Genomic DNA, 13,001 nt, shown 5'->3' with positions numbered 1-13,001 from the left:
CTGGCTCAAAATGTCACTAAGAAGGCTTTGGTACGCAGCCATTCTCATTTGCTCTCACCTCCTGTGTTCTTTTTCCTTTCCTTTTTTCACCTTTCTCACTCGCTCTCTCTTCATCCCAGCCCCCACACTGCCCTCTACCTCTTTCACCTCTCTTATCATACCATCAAGCATAAAACTATCTGTCTTTGCTCCCTGGGGAATAGGATGACATTTGCACTTGGATTTCGTAGTCATTTGCTTGCCCTGAAGTATCTAAACATACAGAACCACACTTTCTGTCTGAGATGCAGGCAAATATCAGCAACGATGATCTCACACTTCAGTGATGACCATGTGTTCTGCATTCATGAATACATCCTACATTGTGCTTGTCACGTCATGCAAAGCAAACAAGGCTGTAACAATATTTTACGGACTTAGTTTTGTCATGTTGTGACAGTCACACAATCTTTTCAGGATTAATTTATTACAAACTAAGCAGTGTTTTTTCAAACAAATTTAGTAATCTTTTATTTTCATCTAAGTAGTTATTAATATTACATACATTACAGACAGTGTTTATTTAGTAATAGATACATCCTGCAAAGCATTGATGTATTGTAATTGTCAGTGTTTGTGTGTTCGTCCATCCATCCATCCACCAAATATCTTCACAACCGTCGCAGATAGAAAGATGAAACAAAAGCACATTACTCGGGCGGCAAATGGGATGAAAATGAGATGATGACCTTGACCTTCAGAAAAGTATATCAAGGTCAAATTTCAAGTTTTATATCCTAAGGAACTGAATAAGATAGAAAGACGAGGGAGAAGGCCAGTGTAAAACCATAGAGCAAAGCACTAGCTTTGATCTACGTTCTGAGATATTTTCCATCACGAGATATTTTTGCACATATCTCAGGAACCGGATAAGATAGAAAGACGAAACAAAAGACGTTATTTTCAGGGAGGCAAGGTGATGAAAATTAGATCAGAACCTTGACATTAAACTACACATATCAAGGTCACATTTTCATCTTTATACCTTTTTAGGTACACATGTCTGAAACCTCATGACATATAGAATGCACCAGTTACAGTCAGAGCAAAATTTTTAATTCAGGAGTGTTGCAGGATGTTGCAGTCTCGGACTGCCTTGTTACATAGTGTTACTGAAGCATATTTTCTTCCATCATCCAACCTGTGATATGAATCATTACAACTATTATTTTCAAAAATGTTTGTATGTTGTGAAAGACATAGCCAGTTGATTGTAGGCATAACTTTTTATTTTCCGATCACTTAAGTCCTTTCACGTAGCATTTCCGCCATCAGAGAGCTAAGAGGGCTCTGAGGAAATAACTCGAGACACTGAAGAAAAGCACTTCAGTTTTCTCTACAACTCTCCCATTCCATGTATTACATCCCTCCCTTTATTCTTTGTGGCTCTGTGTTTTTGTACAGCTGTGGGTGTGAGTGATCAACGAAGCACGTCCACGTACCGTTGGAAGAATTCATTGAGAAACCTATAGAGACAAAATATCTCATCTTTGGATGCAAGCATCTGAGTTTGAGTTTGAGTCTTAACATACATTCCATTTCATTCAATGAATTTCACACCATTACATTGCATATAATAGAGTAGGGTGAGCTTTTCCCTCGAAAGGGAAAAGAGTTCCACAGATTTCCACCTCTAAGATCAGTTATGGAGTAAATATGACCTCTATGCCTAAATATAGGGACATGCTGTCATACAGTCTAAGTGGTTGAAGCTGTAATATTATATTCAACAATATTTTACCAACTGAGCCCATATTATTTGCATTTATTTCTGTGCTACCCTGTAATGTATTTCTCTGCTCATGTCTGCATCCATATCTGCCATCAGATCTGGCACAGATGTAAAATATGGACCTCAATAACATGCCAGGAGGAAATCCATTCCCCTTTCTGTGCAGAAACACTCACTCTCTCCTACATTATCAGGCTTTGGAGATGACATTTTTGAGCCCACCTGGGAAATAAAGTATAACAAGCCTACAGCCCATGAAGGTTTCATGGCTTTGACTTTCACCTGCTGTGGACACACACATGCACTTACTTCTAGCTCACTCAAGAACTCGCATTTACACATTGGGACATGGTAGACAGACTTATACGATCTTTACCTAGCCTGGTACAATATTCAGGATTTGTCTTACTCTTAATGTTCTGTAGGGGTGTTTCTATTCATTTTCACATAAGTTTGAGGAAGTGGCAGATTACGAAAGACGTTACGAAGTGTGTGTGTGTGTGTGTGTGTGTGTGTGTGTGTGTGTGTGTGTGTGTGTGTGTGTGTGTGTGTGTGTGTGTGTGTGTGTGTGTGTGTGTGTGTGTGTGTTAGGTTTAGATTTAGGTTAATGGTAGGTCCTATGAGCCTAAATCCCAAACAGTCATATTTAAAATAAACTTCGAAAGACCTGTGGCAGATGAGCAAATTAGGCTTCAGGACAGTGGATAAGGGTCTATCACACAAACATGGGCCTAATGCGAATGATACGTAAAACGTAACATTAACACCCCATCGATTAAGATTTCACATTATGTCAAAATAACTCAGCAAATAGAAGACTACGTGAAGAGTTTCCTCTGATGTCGGACTTTGTGTGTTCTTTTGGTTTTCCTGTTGTTGCGTTTGTCCTTCTTTTAAAAAGAAGAAGAAGAAATGCACTTTAATTATCATGTTTTCACTCATGGTTAGTGTCTAAGTAAGCATGCATATACTACCCCTAGCAAAAAGTATGGAATCACCACTCTTGGATGAGCACTCACTCTGACATTTTATTATGTAGAACAAACTCATATAAAAAGCATGAAAAAGTAATGAATTTTTACAAAAGTGCAACTCCTTGGCATTCAAAAACACTAAAAGAAATGAAGAAAAAACATTGTGGTGGTCAGTAGATGTTACTTTTATAGAGCAAGTGCAGGGAAATAAACATGGAATCACTCCATTTTGAGTAGAAAATAAGGACACACTGAGTCAATTTCCTTTCCTTAATTGGGCAGCTACCTCAGATTAAATCTGCTTGTCAGCTGTTAAAAACAGTGCAGTTATCACACCTTGGAGGGCTGCTGGACCAAGTGGATTGGAAAGAGTCACGGCTCCAACAAGAGAGATGTCTCTTGAGACCAAAGACAGAATTATCAAACTTCTTGAAGAAGGTAACTCTACACGTATTGTTGCCAAAGATGTGGGCTGTTCACAGTCAGCTGTATCGAAGATCTGGACCAAGTACAAACAGCATAGGAAGGTTATTAAAGTCTGTGAAAAAAAACTGTGAAAGCATTATTTGGAGAAAGACACATCCAGTCAATGTCATAGCCTGAAAATAACCCAGATCTCAACCCAATTGAAAACTTGTGGTGGAAAAATGGTCTACAGCAAGGCTCCGACCTGCAAGGATGATCTGGCAACTGAAATTAAAGAGAGTTGGCACCAGATTGATGAAGAATACTGTTTGTCACTCATAAAGTCCATGCCTCAGAGACTGCAAGCTTTCATAAAAGCCAGAGGTGCTGCAACTAAATACTAGTGATGTGTTTTGTTATTTCTTTGTCTGTTTTTCATGATTCCATACTTTTTTCCTCAGAATTGAGTGATTCCATATTTATATGCCTGCACTTGCCCTATAAAAGTAACATCTACTGACCACCACAATGTTTTTTCTTCATTTCTTTTAATGTTTCTGAATGCCAAGGAGTTGCACTCTTGTAGAAATTCATTATTTTTTCATGTTCTTTATCTGAGTTTGTTTGACATAATAAAATGTCGGAATGAGTGCTCATCCAAGAGTGGTGATTCCATACTTTTTGCTTTTTGCTAGGGGTAGTGTATATATATATATATATATATATATATATATATATATATATATATATATATATATATATATATATATATATATATATATATATATATATATATATATACACCGACACACACTATAGTGTGCCCTCGCACATTCACACATGACTTCAGGTAGTCACATGATACCATACGCGCATTCTATTGGCTGACGGCATTCTGAAGTGTGCTCTGTTCTGTGAGTCTCGGACTTACGTGAGACACAAAAGTGCTTTAAACAGGCGATAAGATTGTCGGAAAAGGTAATGCAAATAGAAGGTGGTTTAATATCAGTATGGGGAAGGTTCATAAACATGTAAATTACCGTAAATAATAAGATAAATAGTTTGTCGCTCTATCCGCGGGGAACAAGGGCGCACTGTATATATGTATGTGTGTGTGTGTATGCGTGTGTGTGTGTGTGTGTGTGTATAGTGTATATAGTCACGTCTGTGTTGTTGCTTCCAAGATTTCTTTCTGAGAAAGATAAAAATATTTTGTAAACCCTTGTGAAGCATTAGTACTTCCATTTTGTCCTGAAAAATATTTTTCAGCTGAGTATTGATTTGAGTATTGTGTCTGGTGATACAATTACATGATTGTGTGCACTGTCTGGTCATTTTCATGTAATGTCTTGTCTGTAAAGTCAACAATGGACCCTGTGTTTAAAGTCTAACTCATCATGGGGCTGTTTGATTAAATCTAGATATTGAAGGTTTTTATGGTTATTGCTGTGACTTATCAACTGGCATTTGACACACACGAAGGTAGGATATTTTCTGTGCTGGCCATGATGTGGAGGATGACCTACACTGACTAGACATACACAGCAAGCCTTGATATCCTATTACCTTAGGATTTTGTGACCTGCTGACAACATCCCTTATCCTCCTGCTATAACCATTTTTCAACTCTTTTTTTTAGGATGGTGAGTCTTAAGAGACCCACCGTCCTAAAATGAAATTATATGAAAAATAAAAAATATATTATTCAGCTGAGAGTGCTTGAATTGAGGAGATCATATCGCTGAAGAAAATAATTTAACATTTAATTAAAAGTGTTGTAATTCATAAAGTCTGAGAACCTCTTCAGCTAATTTATGAGCATGTCGCTGATTAATGTAAAACATACTGATTGTCTCTTTGTGTTCCCTCTCCATTCTTTCTCATCTGTGTCCTTATTGTTATCCTTCTATATTTTTTATTTTATTTTCTCTCTTCTTCTTTTCTATCCTCTCTCTCTGAATTTGCATCGTCTGTCTCTTTCTACAGAGAAGTGTGACGAGGCTCTAGCTTCACCTTTGGCCCACACAGCCTTTACCAGCTCATCCGTTTTCTCCAATGGATATGCTCCTGGTTATGCAAAACTCAATAGGAGAGGAGGTAAACACACACACACACACACACACACATGCACAAACACAGACAAAAAACAAGATGATTTGCGTGCATTCTGACATGCATGCATGCTGTAATAGAGGGATGTACATAAATACCTGCTGGAGACATTACAGCACGTGTACATACATCCTTATGAATGATTTTTATAGATGGAGCACAGAGAAGTTAATGTCCATGCCTTCATAAAGTGGCACACTTCACACTGCTGCACAGCTGCTCTCTCTCCTCTTCCTCCTTCCCTGTCTATTTCTGTTAATTTCTTCTCTATATCTCTCTCTACCCCCTGTCTTTCTTTCTGTCCCTCAACTCCAGTCATTATCTCAGCAACTCAGTCTGGAGCTCATTTCCACATTGGTCCACAACAGAGAGAGATAGGGCCAGACAATTACACTGCTCTGTGTTTATACAGTTAATATTTCATACTTTTCTATCTAATATAGTCACACTACAGCTGACACAACAGAGCCCAGAGCTGGCAAATAAAGCCAAGGTAATCTGGTGTGTTTAATCACAGCAATAGAATTGCTGAGAAAATCCTTTAAAAATGACACCTAGCAAAGAGGGAAAAGCAAACAGAATCAAAATAAATTAAAAATAAAACTTGTCAACAACAGTGATAATGAATCAATCTTCTAAAGGATGGAGGTCTTTGGGGAACATGTAAAACTTGTAAATGTAAATTCCAGTTCCACTGAGATTGTGACACATTGTCTTGAATGCATTTACTGTCCTTCATTTATGTGGTATCTTATTACATCTACAGAAGGTTTAGTTTGAAGACTTAGTATTTTAAAGTAGATTAATGTGTACTGTATGTCTCAGATCAATTTAGGTTCAGTTCAATTTAAATAATTTTTGCAGGAAAATTTGCTCATCTCCAAAAATGATTAAAATGATTACCAAGACTGATTTAGCTACTGAGGTGGCAAACCTCCAAAACACATGAATTCACTAGTGAAAACCCTTAAATACCTGAATCGAACAATTCCTGTAGTATTCAGTTGCATGTTGCACCAAAATATAATTTAAAAAAATCTCTTCAACTCTATCTACTCATCCTAGATGTCATGTATGGCACCTAATTAGAGCTTAAAATGTTTTACAGACTGATTTTAGCTTGGTTTCATACATGTTTGTATTCATACATATCAAATTCTCATTGATCTGTAGGAGATAATATAAGAATCTGGTCCACTTCTGCAATAAACAACAAATCGACAAACTGTCAAATGCTGACTTAATGTTAAATGTCCCAAAATGGATACATACTGCCACAAACGCCAAAGATTCAGAGAAAATGAGTGAAACAGAATTCTGATCTGACCCTGTGTCTTGTCTTCCCCTGGAGATTTACACTGTGCTCTGATGATGAGGTCATCACCTTGTTAGCATACAGAATCTGACAGGGGTGGAATGTAAAATATGAGGGGGAAATTTGCAAGAAGGGACACTTCTATTTCCACCAAAGTTCTCCATGAGAGTCGGAATGTATCACACAATGAACTCATTTCCAATCTTTCTCATCTTCATCTGAATAAAATTAAGTTACTGCTCATTGTTATCACACAATTTTCTATGTAACGTATGCCAGTACAAAAAACTCATGAACTTCAAAGACATCCATGCAGATACCCATTGGATCATATGAATCACTAGCACATATTCACACAAACACACAATGATTGTCTGTACTTTGAGCATTTACAAATATTTGCATTTACAAAAACAGCATTGTGCTAAACATTATACATTTATTCACAAAAACAGACACAGGATCAGTAGCGTGGAACTGCTCATTGTTGGCTCAAACATACACATTCACAAAGGAACACAAGATCACAACCCTGTGCCCATACAGTCATGCCATAAGGAGGAGTCCCTCCGAGCATCTACATTTGGCTGCCAAATTCCGTCGATTGCATGAGTGTGCACTGAAAAGCCAATCTTCTCCAATCTCCCAGTGCTATGGAACAGGGGAGGCACAAAATCAATGGGACACACCACTCATATTAAGCTTCTGTTGTGACGTGTGTGTGTGTGTGTGTGTGTGTGTGTGTGTGTGTGTGTGTGTGTGTGTGTGTGTGTGTGTGTGTGTGTGTGTGTGTGTGTGTGTGTGTGTGTGCATGCGTGTGTGTGTGTGAGGGAGAGGTGAAATGATGCAGTAACGATTTTCCAGCAGGCATCTGTCTGTTATATACCAGGCAGCCACCAGGCCCCTGGTGCCCACTGTGCCTGTTCATGTGACTGCTGTTGCACACATACACACAAGTGGAACATGTGTGTTTAGCAGAAGGAAGTTTATCGCTACTACCTGTGCATTTGTGTAGAAAACACTCTTGTCCATATTGCTTTATTTATCTGTTATTTGAAGGAGGGAGCTTACGGAATGCCTCGTGTTAGACTAATGAAACCTAAACACATTTGTAACCAGCAGCCTCATCATCACGTTGTTAAATGTTTTTTCTCTTTGTTTGGGAAACAAAATCACTCACAAGCTGTTACTCGGCTGTGTGAGCGCAAATATCAAGCAGGGACAATTTCTGCCTCTGAGTTTTAAAGACAGAACAGATTGATAAAGACTCTTACTTTTTATTTGTTTCAGTCCCCCTCTCCACTCATTTGCTCTTTAACCATCTCTCTATGCATCTGTTTATATCTCAGTCTAGCCACTATTCTCAATTGTCCCTCTGTCTGTTCTCTTCTCAGCATTTCACCTCCTTTTTCCACCTCTTCCTTCTTTCTTTTTTTCTTTTCCTCGTCGCTATTCTTCTTTTCAATCTGTCTTTGACCCTCATCCTCCTCTCTCTTCTTTTTTTTGCTCATGGTCATGATTCATTTTTTGCTCCCTCCCAAAGGTAAATTCTCCCACCCCCTTGCTGTCTCTCCTTGGTGTGGGTTCATATGTGAGAACCGACGCATCTCAAGAGTGTCAAACAGAAGGAAAGAAGAGCCCAGACCTTTGCAGCTAAATCTAGGGTTACAGAGTTAGAGACCGAAAGAGATGTGACATAATGAGAGACACGCAGCTGAATATTTCCAATTATTTCCAGAATACCATATGTGACCACAGGATAAAACCATTTTTAAACCATGGCAAAGAACATGCGGTGATATTGTTGCAGACTGGTCAAATTTAAGCAATAAAACTATTTGGATAGGGTAAGTAACACAACTTTTAAGTTAGGTTTGGCTTAAAATAAGTAGATTATTGATATTTACACAAGTTTAAGTAACTTATTGGCAAATTGTGATTGCGCAAGCTGCATTCAATTGAGTCATCCAACTACCCCAGCCTCCTTCTTCTACTTCTTGCCCTTCTCCTCCTTCTCCTTCTCCAGTCTTATGCAGAAAAAATTGTCTGCGCCCGAAATGTGTTTGTATCACAGACATTTGTGCTTGTCATTTTAGTGCCCACATTAACAGGTTACAGCACTCAGTCCCCCTTTGTAGGTGGGTCACCTCACAAAACTCACCTTTGAGTTACCCATGATGTAACTTAATGCTATCATTCTAAATATTGAAATACCATTTTAGACCATCGTATTTGGTAAATGTCTACATCTTTCCTCCTCCAAACCTCCCTGACTCTTAAGTGACCTACCCAAAACTTCTCAAGGGGAAGACACTGTTTCTTTGCTTGGGTCATGGATATTTGTGGACCCAAAACAGGCTTATGTTCCAGAAAAGGTTTCAAGAACTCTGCTTTAACTTTTAAAAAATGGGTTTCCAATAGTCCCACAGCACCCACATGAGCCGTGATCTGTGCCTCACAGGGGTGTGTTAGTGCTGTCAGCCTAAGACAGATCACCTGTGGATGCAGGTTAGAATAGATAAGGCATGTAGAGGGTGATGACAAAAAAAGAGAGGAAAGCATGTGGAGAGGTGGATTGAAGAGACAAGGAATGAATGGGCAACTTGAGGAAAGGAGAAAGAACATAGAGAAGTCAATTTGCTTATTGAGGTTGTTGCTGTTATGGCATGGTTATGATTCAAAGTTGTGCAAATACTTGCATTTAAGTGCATCCAATCTTCTTATTATCACTGAAAGAGTAAAGAATATATATCCATGAGGGTTCTTTTTTTTCACCTGTTTATCTGACCCTGTGTAAACTACACACCAGTGATAATGATTTGTGTTGATGTGGTCTTTCATAGAAAAACTTGCTCTTGCAGGAGATCAATAAATTCCATCTTGTTGGAAGTTAGAGAGGAATCAGTGAACTGAATGTGTGTACATTAATATCCCTGCAGACATGCCAGCATAACTTGTGCACCTAAGTCGCTGCTCTATACAGATATATAGCTGAGCATGAGATTGCATCGTTAGTCACAAACACGTGGTTATTGCACTCTATATTCCATCACACACCCCCTCTCTGCCTCAACCCCCTCTCAAATCACCATCACACCTCTCTCCGTCTCTCCTCATTTTCTCTCTATACTCTATATTCTACAGTTACATTCCCAATCCCACACTCCATTTTCTCAGCATGTCCTTTTTTGTTTCTTTCCCCAACCTTGTAATCTGTTTTTTATCTCTCATACTCTTTGCTGGATACTTTTTAAAGTTTTTTCCCAAGTTTTATGTTGTACTATTTCCCTCTGTTTTCAAATCCAAGATGTCATAGAGCCACATCGCAACTGCAATCTGACTCACTGTATAATTAACCAGATTCCCCTTCCCTTTTCTCGCATTGCCTTTTCACTGTGTGTCATCTGGCAAACTTGTTTGATGTCTCTAACTGCTGCAGTCATCCATCGATAATGACGGTCCGCTCCTGATTAAATTACTCCGTCTTCATTCGCTCTCATTGCTCTGTGACAGAAAGATGAAGCACCAGCAGAGGGCTAAGCAGCTGTTTTCTAACTGCTTTTTTTTCTACTGCACAGCATCTTAATTAATTAAAATGTTACACTTAATGATGTTTTGTATGAGAATTTGAAATACTCCTACATCTCTTACTCTGCTGCAGTAAAGAGGATGGAGGAAACTTTCGAAGCCCAAATCCACAGAGATGAATTCTGTTACAGTACATGTATGCTCCCACCTACACACTCTCCGTCAGCCAAAATAGACAAGAATAGACTTGTTCTCTTGTGTGATGCCATGATTTGCCACTGTCACTTCTGTCTGTATCAAGCCTGTCACTGGCTGCTCATCCCTTATCAAAAATCGCTGTCTCCATGACTTTCTCTCAGAGGTCAGGCATTCTGTAAAGTGGCATCAGTTTCTTGTTGTATTTCAGTCGTGTTTGCTTGTTCAATTCAATGTTGGTGGCTGCCCTGCTGTTTGTTGCCCCATAATTCCTTCTACCATTATTTTAATTTTTGACTCTTTTCCTATCATCACTACCATAAAGCTTTCTACTGAGTCCAGCCGTTTAATTAAGCCATACAGTATATTTTCTATATCCCCACTGACCTGTAAAAGTTCAAAACCTCTTTGTCATTGTCACACACAATGTTCACAAATTTTCACGCATTTCATGTTTAAACTTTCGTTGGATTACACTTACATAGAGTACTAAGTGTATGTGTTAATGCCCTCTTTGGCGAACAGAAGAATTTTTGGCAATGGGTCTCAGTTGGCGCTCAGACATTTTAGTTTATCTCACTCGCGTTCCCCTGCCATTCCTTTTGTAAACATAGGCTCACACATTAACCCACATGTGGCTCTTATTGTATCCTCACTGCATTCACTATGTTACGTTGTGAAAAAGAGCAATAATTCTGTTCACTTTGTTTCTGTTGTTATTTTGTCATGTCTCTATTTCGGTAAGGTAAGGTATTCTGAAGGTGATGAATTTATTTGGGGAGGCAGTAGCTTAGTCTATGGGGACTTGGGATCCAGAAGGTGAGCTGTTCAAGACCTGTGCAGACCACTGTATAACATGACAAGGTATCATTCTTTTACACAGAGTTTTTTGTACAGACATGGGGGTGTAAACAATTAAGAAGATATGTGAAAATGTATGAATGTCACCTTGTTACATAAGGAAAATTTTACATTAGTGTTTAAGGCAGCAAGGAAAAATGCAAATTCAAGTGGCTATATGTGATGACTGAAAACTTGCCATCATGCAGTGCATCTACAAGTGCTCCTTTAAGAAGCTAACCAAAAATACTATGTGCACTCCTGCATATGATAACATAGTTATTTGTAGTACGTATTGTCTGCACGCTTCTGCTAGGATATTTGTGGTCCCAGTTCGTCCTAATATCAGTATAATTCCAGCTGCTCTAACACGGCTGCTACAATGAAGGGTTATCTGTGTCATCACAGATAGCCCAAACCTGTTTGTAAGCTGTGAGACACACCAGCGGTGTTTTTATCCTCTATTGGCTCCTTTTATCTCAGAAGGAGTCTCTCTCTATGAATTCAGTTCAACTAGTACAGACCTGCGAAGGACATCACAAAACCACTGGTTCACTACTGTAGTTCTGATGAAGTAGAGTGGTGGAATTGCCACATCAGGTAGAATTGATCCAAGTAGACGAAGTTAAACCATAGGATGATGGTCTAATAAATTACAGAGGTGTTTCATCAATACAAATTAATTTGACATGAAAAAAAAAGATTGGATTTTTTTTTTTGTATTTCAGGATCATTAAATGTTTGATCAGCTAGATTGGGATGTTATTAATTAATATGGTTTGGTATTGATCAATAAATTGTTTACTCAATAAAACATTTGAATTAATTGATAGAATATATTACATGTTCCAAACCAAATGCAACCTTCTCTGACAATTGACATTTGAAACACATGTATGCTAAAACACAAAATGTCCTGAATGTAATTCAACATCAGTGGGTATTTTAGGACTTTTATCTGTTTCAGTGGTGAAACATCCTGGTGATAACGCTTTTCTAGTTTTAGCCTGTTTTCATTTCAAAGCTTTATTCTTGTGTCTTCTTAGATTGTACGTATGCTCCCTCTTTTGTGCTTAACTCCATCTTCCGATCTTTTTCTTGCTTCTCCTCTTTTGTCTCTTCCTCAGAGGTGGTTTCTTTGACCTTTTCTGCTCCCCTGTTCTCTCCCAATCCTCCTCTTGCTCCTCCTCTCCTCCCCAAACATCTGTGTGTGTGACAGGTGAGAGAACAGTGACTTTCCCCTGACAGTCCACCCCGACCCTTTCCCCTACCTTTGTCCCCTCTGTTTTCTTTCACTTATGCTCCTGTTCTCTCATTCTCTCTCACTCTCTCTCCCTCATCTTCCATTCCCCCACTATCACCCTCCTCCTCCATCTCCATTTTATTCTGTCACACCTTCACACTTCTCACGTTTCTCCCTCCGGCTCTCTTTTAGATTTATCTCTCCACTCTCCTCCTAACCTGTCAAATTGCCCCCTCCCCTTTCACCTCTCATCTGCTCTTTTTTCAGCCTTCTCTTTTACGCTCCCATCTATAACAGAAGTTCTCTGGTCCTTTCTTTTTTCCTTTCACTCTTTCTTTATTTGTGCCCGTTGATCTTCACATGACCTCTAACATCAAACTCGTTTAAGTCTAAAGCTCTCTTCCTCCCTGTTTTTTTTTTCACTCCATTTCTACCAGATGCGTACCATCCCTTGCATGATCTTTTGACCCTTTACATCACTTTGGAATTTTCAGTCTCTCTCATTATCATCTGTTACTTTTGGTAACCCTGAAAGCTAAACATACCATCTACTCTGCCCTATCAGTTTCGGCCAATTTTCTCCTACCAATTCCGTGTCCTTTCATTCACCCCGTTAAG

The 13,001-nt window shown here is 38.8% G+C and overlaps 1 protein-coding gene across 2 annotated transcripts in view; it reads left to right on the top strand.

Moving 5' to 3' along the window:
* Positions 1-13,001, top strand: part of cntnap2a (contactin associated protein 2a) — a 290,692-nt gene that overhangs the window by 113,719 nt on the left and 163,972 nt on the right. For both annotated transcript variants that reach the window (XM_068304178.1, XM_068304177.1), the window contains exon 2: positions 5,137-5,247. In XM_068304178.1, coding sequence (XP_068160279.1) covers positions 5,137-5,247 — 111 coding nt within the window. The remainder of the gene's footprint in view (positions 1-5,136; positions 5,248-13,001) is intronic.

The sequence above is a fragment of the Antennarius striatus genome, chromosome 20, assembly GCF_040054535.1.
Source record: "Antennarius striatus isolate MH-2024 chromosome 20, ASM4005453v1, whole genome shotgun sequence".
Taxonomy (NCBI): Eukaryota; Metazoa; Chordata; class Actinopteri; order Lophiiformes; family Antennariidae; genus Antennarius; species Antennarius striatus.
Note: the sequence above shows the minus strand (reverse complement) of the source record. Positions and strands in the feature narration are given on the sequence as shown.